Source organism: Patella vulgata, chromosome 8, assembly GCF_932274485.2.
Source record: "Patella vulgata chromosome 8, xgPatVulg1.2, whole genome shotgun sequence".
NCBI lineage: Eukaryota > Metazoa > Mollusca > Gastropoda > Patellidae > Patella > Patella vulgata.
The window spans coordinates 27,696,823-27,716,804 of NC_065886.2; the positions used below are offsets into that span (position 1 = coordinate 27,696,823).

Here is a 19,982-nt window from a genome sequence, read left to right on the forward strand (position 1 = left end):
TTCGGACTCGGACTCGGACTCAAATAAAACTTAAAATTATGTGTGTATATATTAGTAATAGCTGTTTTTCTTTCGTTGTAGGTGAGGCTCAAGACAGACCATTCACATTAATAAAGATTTAAACATTGTTAGTCTTGTTTTATTTATCCCATACAGGCCATTACTTGACAACACGCCTTTGAACTTGAACTTGAAGTAAAACCTATGCTACTTGCCTTTTTTGTATTTGTTTATTTACTTGATCGGATATTATTGTATTTTGATGAGTAAATTTTGATTGTTGACGATGAATTAGTTTAGATTGTTGACGATAATCGATCCGCGATTGTTGTTTTAATCTAGCGATTAGTGAATCCAGCGATTAGTGAAACCATCCCATTGTTGTATTTAAGATTAATAGCGATAATTGATCGGCGTTTCTAATAGCCGCTAAGAAATGATTGAGAAATAAAAACACTGATCGGCGTTTCTAATAGCCGCTAAGAAATGATTGAGAAATAATGAAGCCGTTAAGAAATGATTGAGCCCAAGCTCAAATGTATTATATATATGTGCCATATTTCAATTCAAATCATTCTCAATTTTTACACGAATCTATCATGGCTAGTGGAAATTGCGTAAAGTGTACCAATCCTGTCCGTCCTCGACAAGAAGGCCTCCAGTGCGATTCTTGTCTTTTATGGCAACATCGAACCTGCGATTCCGGTACGTAATGAAATTTTCTTTATTGTTATTTATTAAAACGTTTTAAATTATTTCAGACAGCGTACAACGAAAAGGGGGACGTGTTTAATTATTTGAGGCGATTGATGGCTCTCCCTTTCCTGCCCGAAGAACACGTGGCGGGCATGTTTGCCCATTTGAAAGACAGGTGCCCAGAACAGTTAGAGCCGATATGTACATACATAGAAGATCAATGGATTTCATCTCGTCTGTTTCCAATAGAAGATTGGTGCGTGTTTATGTTGCCAGTGAGAACCAATAACGACGTGGAGGGCTGGCACAACAGACTAAATTCCCGTGTCAACGCCAGAGGTCCTGTGCCATTTTATCTATTGATTTGCGCACTTTTTTCAGAAGCTACAAAGATACCACTGGACCTCACAATGATGTCGGAAGGTTCATTGAGACGACACCAAAGACGTCGGTATCGACATGTAGAAGGCCAACTTTTTAATATATGGGATTCATACAATGAAAAACAGATGAGCACTAGTAGACTATTAAAAAAAATAAGTCATTTGTATGGTCCACCCGCTCAGTGAAAAACAATTACATAATTAAAAAAATGAAAAAAAAAAAAAAAAAAAATGAATAGCCGACTAAAGCTATTTTTTCATCAAATAAATACACGTGTTGTTATAAATGTTGCGTTAATGTATGAATGTGTATGTATTTATACAATAAATGAATGTTTTATATGACCGTTGTTATCGCTATATGGTATGTTTAAAAATAAAATAATATGCCCGTTGTTATAAATCGATGTTATCATTTTATGCTATGTTGATAAATAAAATAGTTTATAAAGTAAATTGGCGTCAGTGTGTTGTATAATTCTATCTTACCTACCCGAGTCCGAAACGTCACCTACCCGAGTCCGAAACGTCACCTACCCGAGTCCGAAATGTCACCTACCCGAGTCCGAAATGTCGGGGACATATTTTTTGGAGTCCGAAATGACGTAAGTCCGAAATGACGCGGGACCGAAATGACATGTAATCGCCACAGCAATGCCAGGCCCTATGGAGCAATGAGCTCTTCAGACATTGAAAAATTCTTTGATACCATAGAATTTCAAATCTGGCTCTGGCAATAAAATTATACTCATATAGATAAAAGTAATAGTTATACATGTAATTATTACACAACAAAATATATCAACTACATCTATATATAATAATTCCTATTTTATATTAACTGAAGAAATAAATCTTATATCTCCTGTTAAAAAATGCATTTTCGATGTAGATATTCATTGATTTGATTTATTATGCATATTTTAGGGTAAACTATCACAAACAATGTGTCATTATTTCAAATAAGAGATTCATAAAGTTGGAGTCAATTCAACCGGTAAACTAAGTGATTTTCTTTTGGGGAGCTTCAACATTAAAATATGTTAAGTAATATCACATATATATGTATATATTATATAAAATTATATATCAAATATATACAGTGAATTATGTATAACAATGTAATAAACACCTGAATTGTATTATGTTGTTTGTTGGTTTTTTTTGAATAAAATTAAAGGACCATTTAGATTATATAAGAAATTTTGTTAGACAACTTTGAATGGGCAAGATTTACATGTTTAATTTTACCAAGTAAATGAAAACCATCATATAATTCCTTGCCCTGCAATTAGGTATAACGGCAGTCATGAAAAATAAAAATAAAATAACAATTAAAATGAACAATAAAAGAAACACAGTTATGTATTTCACATTAGCACTGTTAAAACTTAAGGTAAAAGTCATATTTCAGCACAAATCATTCACAATAAATCCATCATAAAATTCTTCCCATTTGTTCCAGCTTTTCTATTTAATGTCCATCCATAGCCTTCAGGTATTTGCTATCAATTATTTTTGGAATGAGTTTGTGTCTGAAAATAAAGAGTAGAAAGGTTATTTTATAGTTATCTTCATATCACTATTGTTATACCTTCCATGGTAGTTGGTGCTTTAAAATCTAAATTACAAGCTTTAACCTCAAATAATATGAAAGGATCTGTAAATTGAGAAACACACATATATATATATATATATATATACTTGTTGGGTTTAAACCTTACAGTATCTTACTGTATCCAGTCTATATACAAATTAACGAGACTGCTTTTTTATATTCCTATCTGTCAAATAAATCAATGATATAAGTACAAACATAGGCCTTGTGTGTGAGGCCCCTTTATACCGACCAGCAGCAAATCAAGAAATCTCACAGAGCAAGTTTAAAAAATCTATTTAAAATGAACAAGCGGTTGTCATGCAAGATATGCCCACATTTGGCTACAGATAGACAGAGAACGAGCTAAAAAAAAAAATAATGTGATTTTTTTGTACAATCTGGGGCCATAAACCAAGAAGTTAAGGTCTGATATAAGCGAATATGAAAAGGAACCAAGATCGTCGTGTTATAAACATACATTTCAAGTTTCATTAAAATCTGACAAAAATTGTGACTTCTAGAGGGTCATGAATTTCAAACTTAACCATCATCAGGGTTTAACGATGATATATTTAAACGATTTTTAAAATGGGACAAAAATTGTGACCTCTGGAGGGTCCACAAGCTAAAAACATGATTTTTTGTACAATCAGGGGCCATAATTTAGGAAGTTACATTCCGATATACGCAAATATCGAAAGAAACCAAGATCTTTGGGTTATAATTTTATAAACATACATTTCAAGTTTCATTAAAATTGGATAAAAATTGTGACTTCTAGAGTGTCAACAACCTTGGTATTACATACTTTAACACTATTTGCCTATAAGGAGCGGACATTTTGTTCGAAATTCGAACTCAACCATCATCAGGGTGTAACAGTGATATATTGGAACGTTTTTTTTATTTCGGATAAAAATTGATACCTCTAGAGGGACCATAAGCTAAAACCGCAATTTTCTGTACAATCAGGAGTCATAATCCTGGAAGTTAGGTCCAATATGTGCGAATATCAGAAGGAGAGAGAGAGAATAACATCCACTCAACACAAACTAGGTCATTTTGGGACTAACATATGGTTCAATTTTATTTCAATAATTTGTTTGCACGTAGGAGTCTTTGGCAGTGGGAATTGACACCACGCCATTCGGCCATACATCCCCCGCATATCGAAAGGAACCAAGATCACTGGGTTATAAACATACATTTCAAGTTTCATCAAAAGGGGATCAAAATTATTACCTCCAGAGTGTCCACAAGCTAATAAATGTGATTTTTCGTCTAATCAGGGGCCATAATCCAGGAAGTTACAGTCTGATACATGCTAATATCAAATGAAAATGTTTTTCAAAATAAAGAATATGAACCATACCTGATGGGTATAAGGCAGAAGATTAAGACAGGGAAGAACATCTTTAGATAAGGATATGGTGAAAACCCAAATCCACACAACACAAGAAGCTGTAGTAATTGTAGCAGAGTAAAGATGTGCATTTTACGTTGTGGTACTCGACGAATGTAATGATTTGGTGGATAGGCTGCCTAAAAAACAAAATCAAATAGAAGTTATTATAATAGCTGCCTGATAATTTATAGCTCTCACTGGTCTCAATTCAAAATGAAACTCTTAGATACAGATTCAATTAAAAGTTAAATATAGTTATACTAAAGAATCACAGTTCTTACTGTTGAATATTCATGTTGACAGTAAGCAAAACAAATTTTAGGCCTAATTAGATTTATATACCTGTTCGGTAAAGAATAGTTCAATTCTCTCAAAGAATTGATTACCATATAACGAGGTAACTGCCACATACAGGAAGAGACCGTACAAAACAGGTGTAGGAATATAAGCTAATATATTCATAAAGAATAAACTAAATCCTATTAATATGTGTGAAAATATAGCAGTTAATCTCGTCTCTCTAACCCTCAAAATACTGAAAAATATAAATACAATTATATTCAAACACAAACTAGTCATTATAATAACATTTTACTTCATTATATTATAACAAAGAATGTAGAATCTATAGGGGTGAGTTTATGGCATTGTTCATTGCCACAGTTCCTGAGTAATACTACTGATAAAGTTGTTGTTCTAAGTGTTTAACGTCCGCTTCCACCGAAGGTGATATCGCAGACAAGTCTTATTTTTTTTTTATTTTCATTATCTTATCGCACACGCAGGGGTCTTTCCTGTGGGAGGAAATCGGAGTACCCGGAGTAAACCCACGAGGTTGAGAAGGCGCCCCTATCTCCAAGCCACATACACTCACACCGGTGATCGAAACCATAGCCGCAAGCCAGAGGTAACCGGCCAACTAGAGGTCGAAGCATGGCACTCTAGACCACTAGGCAATCCCAACCCCCCTACTGATGAAGTGAGGGAATTCTGACGAAGTGAGGGAATTATGCTTTAAGTAGATCTATAAAAATTTATTTCCTTTCATCCATTCAGCATAATCAACTTGGCCTTGAACACCACCATGTAGATATGATATATATAGTAATTCATTACTTACATTTGATAGATATGTCCTTGATCAACCCGTTCTTCTACATCAGCTAAAGCTCTAACATGTAATGGTGAATGTGGTAAGGCAGCATGTACCCAGGGAAAACATACAATAGAATGTAAAGCATTAACTGCAGCTATTATTAATAAATCCCAATGATAAGCAGTACCTTTCTTCATCCTGTAACAGACATAATCCAACACTAATATTATATATGAACTACTAAATACACCTATTATTATGTGCAGGATAAAGCATGAGACTGAGAATATGCTGGGAAAAGAAAGACTGAAGAAAATAACTTGAGAAAAAAGGTTTTTCTTTTGAGGGTTTTTTCTGAAGTCTTTCTTTCCCAGCATAACCGAAGTTGAGGACTTTATCCTGCTTATAAATCGTCTATGTTTACATGTACGTAAAATAGGATTATCCCAGAATTTCAGTAAGAGAAACCTTATATCATGTTTTCTTATGGAAAAAAAACCCAACCCTACCCTGGAAGAATAACCCGTTACAGGTTTAAAGAATAACTTTCAGAAGAAAACCCCCAAATTCCCCTGTATATATATTTAAAGCCGCCCCGGACATTCAGACTGCAAGTTATTCCGGGCATAGAATATACCCCCAAAACCAAAGATCAAAGAGAATTATCATTATAGGTTTATAAATGTTTTTAATCAAAGTTCCAACATTCCAAAATAAAAGTTTAATAGTGAGTCAAATTGATAATTTCTTAAAGTTGTGGCCAGTTTGCATTGGTTTATATTTGATTTCCCACTGCCACAATGTTTATATTAAGATAGTATATATTGTTGACTATTGAGATATATTATAACAAACTGGCAGGTTGTAACTTTAAATCAAATCATAAGAAAAAGTTTTAATATTATTGAATAGAATGAGTTTGAACATTGTCAAAACTTTACTCAGGTCAGTTCGAACATGTAATTTTATTTTGATCTGAGGCTGCAAATTTTTCCCAGTCATGGGAACTTCTTGATACACTTCATTGAATTCTAATTGCTAAGAAATATCTTGTGTGCACTACCAATTAGACACAAGACTTCAGTTTTTTATATCATCCAGTCAAAACTAGAAATATTTTCCTTGTCAACCCGCCTGGCAAGCATGAACTGCAACTGGGCTGAAAAGTCTTTAGGGTTCCACACGGCCCATGCTGGAATTTGAACCCAGAAAATTGTGGTTGTGAATCCTGAGTCTTTACCAGACATACTGAGCAAATATTGAGCAAAAATGACAGAAGTGGATAAAAATTCTAACAAGAATACATATGGAACATAGATGATATTTTTAAGACTAAAGAATCTAGACTAGTATCAATAAAGGTTGCGTTAATAGTTTTTAATAACAGAGAATCAAGATTTTCAGGCCACTCTTTAACAGGATGATCTGACATAATTTTGTTGTAAAATGTTATAAAGTAATATTTAACACATACAATACTAAATATATATAAGAAATGATATTAATTATTAATTACTTGTTTTGAGGAGCATTGACCAATGCAGCCGAGATATTTTGATCCATGAAGAAAAGTAATGACAAGCAGAATCCAAGACCCATAGCACCAAATATGGCACCAACTGAAAGTGATGACATATCTATCAACTGAAATATGTTAGCCTGTCTTGCTGCATCAAAAGCTTTACCCACTGAAAAATACAAGTAATAGATTACTAAGCAGAAATAATTTCAAAACGGGAGGAAAACCGCTTTTAAATTCCAATGCTATTTGTTCCATGGGCCACATTTAATCCTTTGGCGGGCCGGATCTGGCCCATGGGCCGGATCCATACCATGTGATTAATAAAGCAAAGAAAAGACCTCTCCCCTTAATCTTCAGAAATACACTTAATACTTTATAGACCTACTTACTGTTAACTTGTCTAAAAACATAAGCACCAAAGAATGACATAATCACTACAGATACAGGTAATGAATAATCAGCTAATAATTCTCTTTTAGCACTGTTTAAATATGGACTGAAAAATAAAATATAAAAATCTAGTTTTATTCTAATAAAAGAACTTTTTTTTTTAAAAATTGTCCTAATTCAATAAATATTTCATGCAAATAATTTCATTATATAAGTGTCATTTTATAGCGTAGTGCGTAATAAATATAAGATCGGCTGCCAGGCAACGAAACATACGCCCACAGCAGCTAAATCGTCCGACAAGGGTTGTCGCATATTTATTCCTTTGTAGGTAATTGGGGGCCTTTACAAGACAGTTCCATACAGATCAGATTATAATTTTTGCCGTTTGAGGGTTCACAAGGTTCTACAAACTGTAGCAAGGGTCTCAACTCTGGAAGTAATCTACAGAAATTGTTGAAACTTGACAGGCTTTTTCGTTTTACTAATTTAAATTTAATACAGATCAGATGATCACTTTTTTCATTCAAACGTTCACAACCGCCATAACTCTAGAAATCATCGACGGAAATTGCTGAAATTCAATAGACCTCTGTTTCACAAATTTAAATGATGCATATTAATTTCATACATATCGGATGTTAACTTTCATCAATCGAGCATTAACAAGGTTGAACAAAGTGAAACAAGGGCAATAACTCTAGAAGTAATAAACGGAAATGGCTAAAATTCAATAGGACATATTGAAAAATACCTGGACTAGTTCAGATGAAACAGTAAATATGCATATTGGGTAGAGTTTGCATGATTCAGTTCATGGTCTGATTTCACTAGTTACATTCCAAAAACAAGCCTTCTGAGAGTATTGCCTAAGCTATACATGTCCTCTACTGAGCCCAGCATACAATGCATAATACTGTGAATATATTTCTGAGAAGTACAAATCCAAGTTGGAATAGAATTTTCATTGAATTGATCTGTAACTCTGCTATATACACTGAAAACCAGGTAATATTTGTAATCATTACATTCAATACAGTACTTACGTTTTTGTAAAATTAAATAGGGCTACACCAACCCATAAAGTACCAAATAACAACAATAAATACAGCATACTAATATCTCTACCACACTCTTCCACCATTGGTTCCATGGTACTGGTAATATTTGGTACTGTAGCATTTACATTAGCAACGGTAGTAGAAGCCATAGTAACAGTAATTGTATTATTAACAACTTCAACAGCTTTATCACATGCTGGTATATAATAATATTGTTCAAAATCTACAAATAAAAATAAGTAAATGTAAATTTAAGGAAATACTGTTATTTTGTATATCATGGTTTTATTCTTGGTAAAGGGACTGATTTAGGGATGATATAAGACCTTCTAGCAATCCAGTAGTGGAATTTTACAAACAACTATACATAACCCGCTGGACTGACTTTGCTTTGTTTTCCTAAAAATCCAAACCATTGCATCAGTTAGATATAAGTTTAACAGGTGTTGTACTCTCTTTCTAGAACAAGTCATACCATTATTTATTAGAGAAGCTCTTACAATCAGTTTTGTTGTACTTTTGTGCATCATATTTTGATTTTGCATCATTCTAGTCCCCCAATATACAAAAACTATTGGGATTAGTACCCCCTCCCTAATTCCACTTTCCAGCCCACATGGCATCAGAACTTTTGGATCTACCCTTTAGTTTCTGTATTAGTAATGTCTATGTAAATGTGTGTGTTGAATTATTTTTATAAAAGTTTTAATGCATACTCCAAGATGTTAATAAAAGCATTACCTTGTGTTTTTTCCCCCTGTTAAATATTAATTTATTTCATATGCAAACTTGAAAATACAGTCTAAGTAATTTATGAAACCATTCCAAATATGTATGCACTACACAGTGTCTTCACATATGCCTCATATATCCACACTCTTTAACTATCATTCAAAGAAATAAATGTTATCCAACTTACTTAAGGCTGTATTCTTAAAGGCATCAACCGCAAACGCTATTGATATAAAGATAGCAAATATTTCCTCTGATGACCTGTAAAATTACAATATATTAATATATCAATATATTATTTGTCTTATTTCATTAAATATTCGATATTTTATCATTCTATGACAACATACTCAAATATTAAATATACAGTATGTAAGATTTAGATCAAGAGCTGGCTGTTCTTGCTACAATAGTTCATAAATAGATAATGCAAAATGAATATATTGAAAATTTCATTCAAATTACTTTATTCTGAGCCAAGTGATCACTGTTTGTAGTTTTGACAAGAAGTCTGCATTGATTGTTTATTATTGTAACCACAGTACAGGTATATTCGAGGCTTAGCCTCACTTTTCCAAGTTTAAAATAAATCATTAAATGGCTGAACAGTTCTAATCTAGTTAAAATCTCGAACATCCGATGGCATTGAGGGTTGATTATAGTCTTGTCATGTTAATAAACGTTTAATTAATAATTTATATAACATTAAGGCCCAAAGAAAGACTTGCAACAGGCAAATTAGCTCTTGAATGCTGTATCCTGAAGACATTAATTTTAACTATTTATAGTTAAATAGGCAAATTTAGCTCTTAAATAATGTATCCTTAAGACATCAATTTTAACTATTTATAGTATATATGGTGTACTTAATCCAATAGATTGAGCACATACATCATCTACAGAATGATTAAATTAACAATTCAAAAATTTTAAGGTAGATCTACGTATATAACATATACAGGTAAAACTAATATCATCACTATTTAATAATGCATATCACTGATATTCCAATTCCAGGTTTTCAAAAAATGTTCAATAAAATCATTTATTTAAATATTTTTAAAAATTAACTATAAAGTTCAAAGATAAATAAAATAATTTAGTAATATGGTATAAAATATTTATTCAATGTTCACACCTAGTTGAAAACTGCATCAGGACACTTAAATCAAAGAATGAGTATACAATAAGGAAGAAAGAGTTCCACAATCCTACACATGTGAACATGGCTTGAAAATTGATGTCAAAATCTTCACAGATACTATATATAACTGAAAAACAAAATAGAAAAATTAATACCAAACTATCATACATAACAAATCATAAACCTTTAATTTTGCAATTATTTTCAAAATAAATAGCTTAATCAAAATTCAACAACAATATGTTTATGGACGAAAGTTTTCTTTTAATAGTAATTTACACAATTAAAACAAAAAACACTGGTTACCTTAAGATACCATCTTGATTATAATGTTCACAGATATATACTATTCAAAAAAAGTAGGGGATATTTGATTTTTAAGTGTTATTAAAGTCACCTAATGAAACTGACGAAGAAACAAATGACAAAATGAAATGAAGTTCACATTCATCGATTTATTCCAAATGATCGTTAGACTAAGTAAGGCACAGACTGACCATTATAAGGGTAAAATGATACCCGGGGTCAAACAGCAAAGTTACCACAGCATCACAACCAAGTCAGTAACGGGTAAATCCTCCTCTGTTTGCCAAACAAGCATTGATCCGACGTGGCATACTCCTAATGAGACGTCTAAGGTCATTTTGGTCCAGATTGTCCCATTCCTGTTGCAACGCAGCAGCAAGTTCTTGGACATTGGCAGGACGTTGTTGACGTTGACGTAACCTCTGTCCAAGCATGTCCCAGACATGCTCGATGGAGGAGAGGTCGGGACTCAGTGCTGGCCAAGGTAATGTGGTGATGTTCTGTTGTTGGAGGTAACCTGTAACGATCCTGGCCCTGTGACATCTTGCGTTGTCATCCTGGAAGATGAAACGGCGGCCATGACGTCGTGCGAACGGCACAACATGGACTGCCAAGATGTTGTCCCGGTAGTACTGGCCTGTAACACACCCTGCAACAACATGTAAAGCCGTTCTTCCAGCAACAGTGATGCCTCCCCACACTATAACAGAACCACCCCAAAATCGATCATGTCTGATGACGTTAACGTCTTGGAAGCGCTCGTTTCGACGACGCCACACCCTCCTACGTCTGTCCAAAAAATCAACAGTGAACCTTGACTCATCTGAAAACATCACATTGCTCCAGCGTCGATTATCCCAGTGTTGACGATCCCTACACCAACGACGTCTTGCCTGAATGTGATGATCTCTCAAACAAGGGATCACGCGAGGACGTCGGGCGCGAAGGTGACCACTATGCAGTCGATTCCGAATCGTCTGGCCACTCACTCTCACACCAGTGTCTGTTTGAAGACGAGCGCTGATCTGATTTGCTGTGATGACACGATTTCTCAAGGCCAAGGTACGGATAAATCGATCCTGGGCTTGAGTTGTCGCCCTTGGTCGACCTGAGCGTGGTCTGTCCTGTACAGATTGTGTATCACGGTATCTGGACCATAGCCTGCTTATGACAGACTGAGAAACATTCATCGTCCGCGCCACAACCGCCTGTGTTGTGCCGATCTGTAGCATGCCAAGGGCACGTAACCTTTCATTTTGGGTAAGCCGACGCATATCAAAATTTGTTTTCTGGTCACTAAAACAATTAAACTGATGTTTCCACCCTGGAATTCAATGCCACAATGACTGTAACATTCAAAGTCAGAGTCGTGCAAATCTTGGGTTGGACCCCCATGATGATCCCAAGCATCACCTGCCTTCCATGCGGTAGCTATTGGTGCGTTTGGGCGTCACATGTAACTGGAAATGTTTCTTCTGTTAGGTTCTATAGTGACTTTTTTCGTAGTCATTTGCATATTTTAGTATTATGCCCCCAAAATCAAATATCCCCTACTTTTTTTGAATAGTATAAATGATTTATCCTTCAGTCAATAACAGACAATAAAAATGACAATGTGAAATTACTAACTGCAGATGGCCATAACTTATTTTAGGTAGATTTAATACTTTTTTGTAACTACTAGTAATATGCTTTTTGGTAAGACTAATTTTTATTGTCTTTGGTTAAAAAAGGTTGATAACTTTTTTTTAAATTTTGATAGAGATAAGGGTCTTTAATGTCAGCAAGGTTATTTCTAGTGGGATGAAAGTAAAGAACCCATGGGTATAATTAGATACAATCGGATTGAGATGGCCACAGTTCCAAAACATAATGACTTAAAGGCTTACTTTTAGTATATAAAGCTAGAGGTGCAGTAGTTAATAATACAATCTGTGGTGTTCCACCAAATATAGCAAATACTAAACCACCAAATGTCTGAGCATATAACACCTTTTCAACAGCTGAAAAATAAAACAGCACTTTTGTTTGATTCGATTCTCAGAAATAATTACCGGTATAAACTTTGACATGGGTCTTAGTTTAACAAATCTAAACAAGTGGTTGCCATGCAAGATACGCCCACATTTTGCAAGAGATGGACAGAGAACAAGCTAAAAAAAAAACAGAAGCGATTTTTCGTACAATCAGGTGCCATAATCCAGGAAGTTACAATCCAATATCAAAAGGAACCAAGATCTTTGGGATATAAACATATATTTTAAGCTTCATCAAAATCGGATCAAAATTGTTACCTCTAGAGGGTCCACATCCACATTAATACTTAAACACTATTTGCGTACAAGTAGCGGCCATTTTGTCCGGCAGTTTTGAACTCAATCTTCATTATGGTGTAACGGTGATATATTTGAACGTTTTTTTAAATTGGATGAAAATTGTGACCTCAAGAGGAACCACAATCAGGTCCCATAATCCATGTGTTGAGGTCCGATATGCGCGAACATTGAAAGGAACCAAGATCTTTCGGTTAAAAATGAATATACAACATATATAAATTAAAACAAAGGTACTTACTTAAAATATTATGAGTATTGTAGGCATTGAGAACACCAAAGGCAATACATGGCAAGACACAGGCAAAGTACAAAAATAACGTTGTAGATATGGTCTTCTGAATACTCTTCGGTCCAACAATACCTGTTAAAATAATTATCTACAGTCATTCACAGTTGACACTTCTTTAATAAAAAATAATTGTTTCAAGAATATAACTTCTAGGAGAGAGAGAGAGAAATGGGGTTTATCGACCACTCGACACAAGCTAGGTCATTTCGGGACTAACATATGGTTTAATTTTATTTCAATAATTCACTTGCGCATAGGGGTCTTTAGCAGTGGGGGGAAACCGGAGGACCCGGAGAAAACCCACAAGTTTGGACAGGCGACCCTACTCCTTATCACGTACAATTGGGGTTTCGAAACCACGCCAGTCGACTCAATGACAGACTTTATGATACAGCGCGCACGCTAACCATTCAGCCATCCAACCCCCCTAACTTCTAGGAGAAATGAGACTAGAATCATATATCTTCTCACAAATATAAAATGTTTGTTGACTATTTTTTGATGCATTCATTACTTTTTATCACTTTCAAATATATCCTGTAAAATATTCACCCCACAACATGGATGGAGCTGATGACAGATTCAACAGACAACATTAAATGTGATTGATAAAAAAAAAAATAATACCATCTTTGTAATCAGACCAATAATATGGAAGACGTCTTTTCAGGTCACCTCTTATTCCTTTCATAAAACCACATTTCATTTTCTGTAAAATTAATGTACATAATTTACAATAGGATATAAATGTACAAGAAAAAAAATGTTCTTCAAATCATTCTTTATTTGTTTCAATATAAAATAAGAAAACTTACTGGAACTTCTTCATCGTCAAATACAGGAATTTGTTCATCTGATTTTCTCTGTCTTTCAGATAAATCATGAGTTTGTTGTTCTAATAGTTTTTTAAATTGGTCTTCATTATTGGCCTCAAGCAGACGCAATCGGAAATCAGCATCAGAAAACAAGGTAGCAAATGTTCTTCCTGTTTCCAGTTCATTCTTAGTGCCTTTCTGAAATATTCAATAATATCAGAATTACAATTCACATGGACCAAAAATATTTCATCTTTTTGTAATACTGAAATTCATGTACATGATCCCAAGATCGCATCAGTTGTTAGTAAATACATTTTGTGGAAATATTTCTTTCACATTTCTACCAGAAAATGTTTCAACTTGAATAAAGAGTTAATTGACAATATTAAATGAATTGAAAACTTATCCATAAAACAAGGTCAATTTTGCTAAAAATATATTTTATATTATGTTAATACTCATACACTAGTATTTTTGACACATTCATACTTTGATATACATAAAACTATCTAATGTCAATTTAACGAACTAGATCTCCAGATTATAATATCAACTGTAAATCATTTCAATTTGATTAAAACACAGATCCTATTTCATTTCGTTTTTTATAGTTCAAAATTTTGTTTTACTTGTCTTTACTACACTAGGAGATCTGGAAGAGTTGCTATATTACCAGCGTTCTGGTTGAAGCGAGGGATTAGGATTAACCAATTAAACGGTCTGTTACAACGAGTTCTTGGCGTGCGATGCAAGGAACTGTGGGTAAACCACTACAAACTTCAATGCTGATTGATTAATCAATGTCTGACGTCATAGGGTCAAAAGCCGCTCATACGACCCTTGGTGCAACCTTCCAGTACAATAGGTCAGATCTTCATGTAGTGCAGGCCATCGAAAGTATAAAAAAATGAAACGCAATATAGATCTATATTTTAATCAGATTGTAAATCATTTTTGAGAAATAAGGATTTTTTTTATAGTTATGTTTATTTTACCTCTTTGGTAGGAGTAAGAATAACAATAACAAAATGAACTTCTTGTGATGTGTTGCCCAGATTAGCTGGTATTGATAGTCTAGCTATACCCACATGACGTGACTGTATGGAGGGAATACTGCACCTAAAATTACATAATAAATCAATGTACATGACACGTATCATTTTAAAAATCAAGCCTAGAGTGAGGCTGATAGCCTCTGCTACTCAGCTACAATCCCTAAATAAATCGATGAAACTCACTGATTACCTGCAAACCATCGAACTATATGCTAATTTTCATCACTCTCACTCAATGATAGTTGTTGTGTTCCAAAGTCTCTACCAATAAATTGGCTTATCTTTGCTTACTTAGTTTATATAACGGATTATGAGACAGAAATGACATGTCACGTTGGATAATTCTTGAACAATTTTAAATCGAAATGGATTCACACTTGAACTTTTGCTACGACGGGTATACGATTTCATAAGATTTAGTCTCGAAGGGTCCCCACATTCTTTATATTTATAAGCTGAACATGTTCATCAGTGAACTCTGTGAAGACATTCACCTAGCACCAAGTTTGAACATTCAATCGCAATTTACAGACCGATCATTGTAACAGTCCCCTGCACAGAAAACAGTTGAAGAGGAATGTGTGGTGGTCAATTGAGAGGTAATATCTTTTATATAACACTGTGTTATCTTGATCCATTTGTCCACAATATGAGATTATCTACATTATTAGTAAAATTATGCAATAATATAACAGACATTATTCACAAAATATTATCTAAATCAGATATCTTTTATTATTGAATAAATGATAAACATTTTCTCGAAAACAAAGAAATGTTCAAATTAGTAACGACACAAAATATACAATTTTTCGATACTAATTGATACAGGATTTATTTCACTAATGACTATTAATGATAGGGCTCGAGATATAAACACCAATAAGATTTCAGAGGATATAGTGTGTATAATCGATATAATAATAGTCATTTTAACATAAGAATACAGCTCTATTACAGGTAGCTGTCCTTAACACCTATATTACCTATTTATATACATGTAATACAGAATGGATTATTTTGTATTGATAGTATTAGTTTGTTTACAGGTGTGACACATATGGTACATGACCCTGAATTTACCTCATGTGACCCCCTCTATTATTTTACAATAAAAAAAACTAGAAACTATCTAACATCATTTAGTATACACAATAAAAGTAAAGTATGTATTTATTATACTTTATTATAATTATTTATAAATATGATATACCTACATAGCACACACCCAATTCTGATCATAATCAAAACCACCACCTTCTGATATACTAGTAGATTGTAGAGTTCGACTCATCTGATGTACTGTAAATAAAATCAACCAAAACAATTCATAAATATTAAATATAAATGTCAAATTCAATGTGATATCTAGTTCATTAAAAGCTTTTTATGGTATTTTTTTTATTAACATCAAGAGCCAACAGTACCTGATGTACCCTGTCTCAATCTCAAGTTATATTATATATATTATAACTCTCATTAATTACTTGCACATTTATCTTCTTATAAAGCATCAAACAATCTAATTGCTTATAATTATCACCATGCTTAACATGTGCAGAAAATTCTCATTATACACTAAACACAAAGTTTAATCATGCAAACTCAATTAGAAACAAAGTCATTGTGTTTCAAAACAGAAAATGCTCATTATTAAACACATTCAAGATATTCACTTAATTGAAATTTAAATCGACAAGTTTGAACATTCCACATTAATTATAAGTTATTGTGTTGAAAAAGTTATGAGCAGACAATGGGCAGATGTACCCATTTTAATAGTCCCTTGCTTTCTCAGATAGGCAGGGGACAACTAATCTTCAGTATATTAGACAAATTTCATCAAATGACTGATGTTTAATTATTTATATACAATATAAAATCTGAAGATTTGATGTATATTAGAATGAAGAAGTAAAAGTGATAGATTTTTTATTCTATGTATTTATCTACCGTAAACAAAGAAGTACTTGTACTTTCTCTACTTTAATCTATATATGGGAATACATAGAGTAACAATCAGATTAGTGTTACATATGATCTTCTAAAACTTATATCTAGTAGTACCAGTAGTAATGTGAATTAAAATGTACAAGATTCAGGGAACAGATAAGAAAATGATGCCCAGGAAACATCAACCATTAGTTCTATCACCTTGATGTATGTAGGGAAATTATGAACAAGGAGTTAGTTATAATGATAATTATGTAACAATCAATTAGTATAAACTAAACATGTAGAATTGTTCTGTTTTAGTTGATACCACTACATTAAGTATGAGAACATCTTGTCACATGTGTCTAAATCAGAGAATCTAAAGGTAATTTGGGGACTAACATTGTAAATTATTTTTTTTAATAATTTGTTTGAGCAATTGTGTGAGGAAACCAGCAACATGCAGAGATAAAACTTTACGATCAACAGCGTACACATTAGACCACACATCTCCCCCCCCCCCCCCCCCCCCGAAAAAATCTAATAACAGTAAGATATATAAAAGATGTCATTCCTAATATTTGATAGAACAAGAATTATAGATTAAATACAAATTTTATCCCTGGTGTACCCTTTTTAGTACAATTTTTTGAAAGGGGAGAGAGAGAGAGAGAGAAATGGGGTTTAACGTCCACTCGACACAAACTAGGTCATTTCGGGACTAACATGTGGTTTAATTTTTTATTTCAATAATTCGCTTGCGCGTAGGGGTCTTTAGCAGTGGGAGGAAACCGGAGGACCCAGAGAAAACCCACGAGGTTGGACAGCCAACCCTACTCCTTGTCACGTACAATGGGGGTTTTGAAAGATATTCACAGAGGACAATGATGTTCAATAGAGAAATGATGCACCTGACCTCGGACTAGAATCCAATACCAAACCCTATTACAGCTATTCTTTTAGTATCTACAGATGATCATACAAGACGATGGTTACACACATACATGTCTTGAAAACATTCCTACACAGAACTCATACCTAAGCAACCATCATCAAGAATAATAACACCACTATTACAAAGCCTTTTACCAAAATCATGTGTAAATAAAGCTGATTTAGCCTGGTCAATACTATTCGTATTCTCTGCTCCTTTCAACATCTTCTTCACCATATCATCAATTATCTCATCCATGTTAGTCTTATCCAGATTTAAAAGCAGAACTGTATTTTTGAGAAATTTTTTCACGTCCATAGCTGCTCGAATTTCATTGGAGAAGTCTTTCAGGGGAACTTTCTGAAAATTTATTCAAATTGATTTCTGTTAGAATTGTTAATTACTATCAGTCTTCAAATACAAGATTGAAAGGTCAAAAATTTCACTGACTATCTGTTGATACAAGTGTATTAAAGCCTGCAAATTAATTACCAAAATGTAAAGACAAAGTCTATGGTAGTATTTACCTCAATCTAATTAAAATACTGATCTATATTTCATTTCGTTTTCTTATACTTTTGATGGTCACTACTACATGAAGATCTGACCAGTTGTAGTGGGAGGCCGCATCAGGGGTCATAAGAGTGGCTTTTGACCCTTTGATGTCAGACATTTGATTAACCAATCAGCGTTGGTGTTTCTAGCAGGACACCCACAGTTCCGTGCATTGCACGCTAATAACTCGCTGCAACAGACCGTTTCATTGGATGATCTCTTACATCAACCAGAACGCGGATTATATAACAACTCTTCCAGATACTAGTGTAGTAAAGACAAGTAAAACAAAATTTTGAACTTTAAAAAACGAAATAGGATCTGTGTTTTAATCAGATTGTATTTACCTTGTCTGATAGTTTCAGCACAACTAATCAAGTTGTTGGAAATAGACAGATGACTTGGGTCACAGGTATAGCTATATTTTTATATTTCTTGTGCGTGCAGGGCTTTTCATCAGATGGAAGCACCATAATTTAAGAGACCAAGGAAACCCATTTGTTGTTTGAGAAAATTTATTAATAGGCTGTGTTAAATCCATGCCGGAACATTATCTAGCATTGTTATTTTGATTTTGTTTTCTTAATTAAATGTTAAATAATCTGAATCAATCCGAGCACGCATAGATTAACTGGCGAGAAATTTGATATTAAGTGAAAAATGCCAATAAGAATATTACTTGACCAAGCAATGCAGACAAAGCCAACTTATTTTATAAACTATATGGGTGTGGTTGGATCAAACTGAATTGTGTTTGACAAGCAACAGTTTAAACCATAAAACAAAATTAAAACTAAAAGACTTTCTATTAAATTTTCTAACTAAAGTTGTATTGAATAAAACTTGTCACATGACTAATGGAAAACCTCCCCAGAGATGTTTACCTAGTTTAATAACCTAAAATCATGAAATACTATAACTGTATTATACCTTCAATTAAACATTATCTAAATTATATGTTCTACTGTTCTATTATATAATATTGGCACTTAGTAAATATACCATCACTCAATCAGTTACATATATATAATTATACATGTAATATTCTGTTGTTTATCATAACCTTTATGTAACATTATTAATTCAACATGATTTATTATCTGTTTCACTTACATGATAGTTTTATCATTTGATTATATGGGTTTGATGTTTAATCATACTAATGTATAACATAGGCTAGTGCTATATGTTGTCACATCAAATGCTGATTTTACTATTCGATTATTTAAATGCTATTAAATTTAAAGATGAAAGCTAACCCTGCCAATTGCAGGTCTTGTTCCTGGCTTCAAATGATATATTAAATATTATTTAGACATTTATTCACATGTCAGGTCCATAACCATGGCAATGTTACTTGACAATCATAGACTATTTACGCTAGTTTTTTGTTAAAACTATTCATAACTTCGCTCAGAATAATTAAATTCGACTGAAATTTTCAATATATTTATTGTTCATTATCTATTTTAAAACTAGAAATATGTAATTTGACTGACGATTTAAACATATTCATAATTCATTATCTATTTTAAAACTGTAATAGCAAAAGTAGCCAGCTCTTTATCTAAATCTTAAATACTACATCTTTAATTAACATGATCACTTTTTTGGTGCATTTTTAGAATTGTTGAATTCATAAATCTCTCAAATCAATATATTTTCCTTTATACAGGTATGTATGTTTGTTTTTGAATATTAGCTGATTTTATTGAATAACTGAAT

The 19,982-nt window shown here is 33.2% G+C and overlaps 1 protein-coding gene across 1 annotated transcript; it reads right to left on the reverse strand.

The window, feature by feature from the left end:
- Positions 1–1,712: 1,712 nt before the first annotated feature.
- On the reverse strand, positions 1,713–17,829 carry LOC126830924 (solute carrier family 4 member 11). Its single transcript, XM_056102721.1, has 16 exons — positions 17,807–17,829; positions 16,051–16,135; positions 14,774–14,897; positions 13,776–13,973; positions 13,588–13,669; positions 12,910–13,032; positions 12,225–12,338; positions 10,024–10,156; positions 9,073–9,146; positions 8,139–8,376; positions 7,092–7,198; positions 6,697–6,868; positions 5,205–5,378; positions 4,427–4,619; positions 4,052–4,221; positions 1,713–2,614 (listed from the first exon to the last, which is right to left on the reverse strand). Exons 2-16 carry the CDS (start codon positions 16,125–16,127, stop codon positions 2,554–2,556), a joined length of 2,040 nt encoding a protein of 679 aa, XP_055958696.1. The 5' UTR covers positions 16,128–16,135; positions 17,807–17,829; the 3' UTR covers positions 1,713–2,553.
- Positions 17,830–19,982: the final 2,153 nt, after the last annotated feature.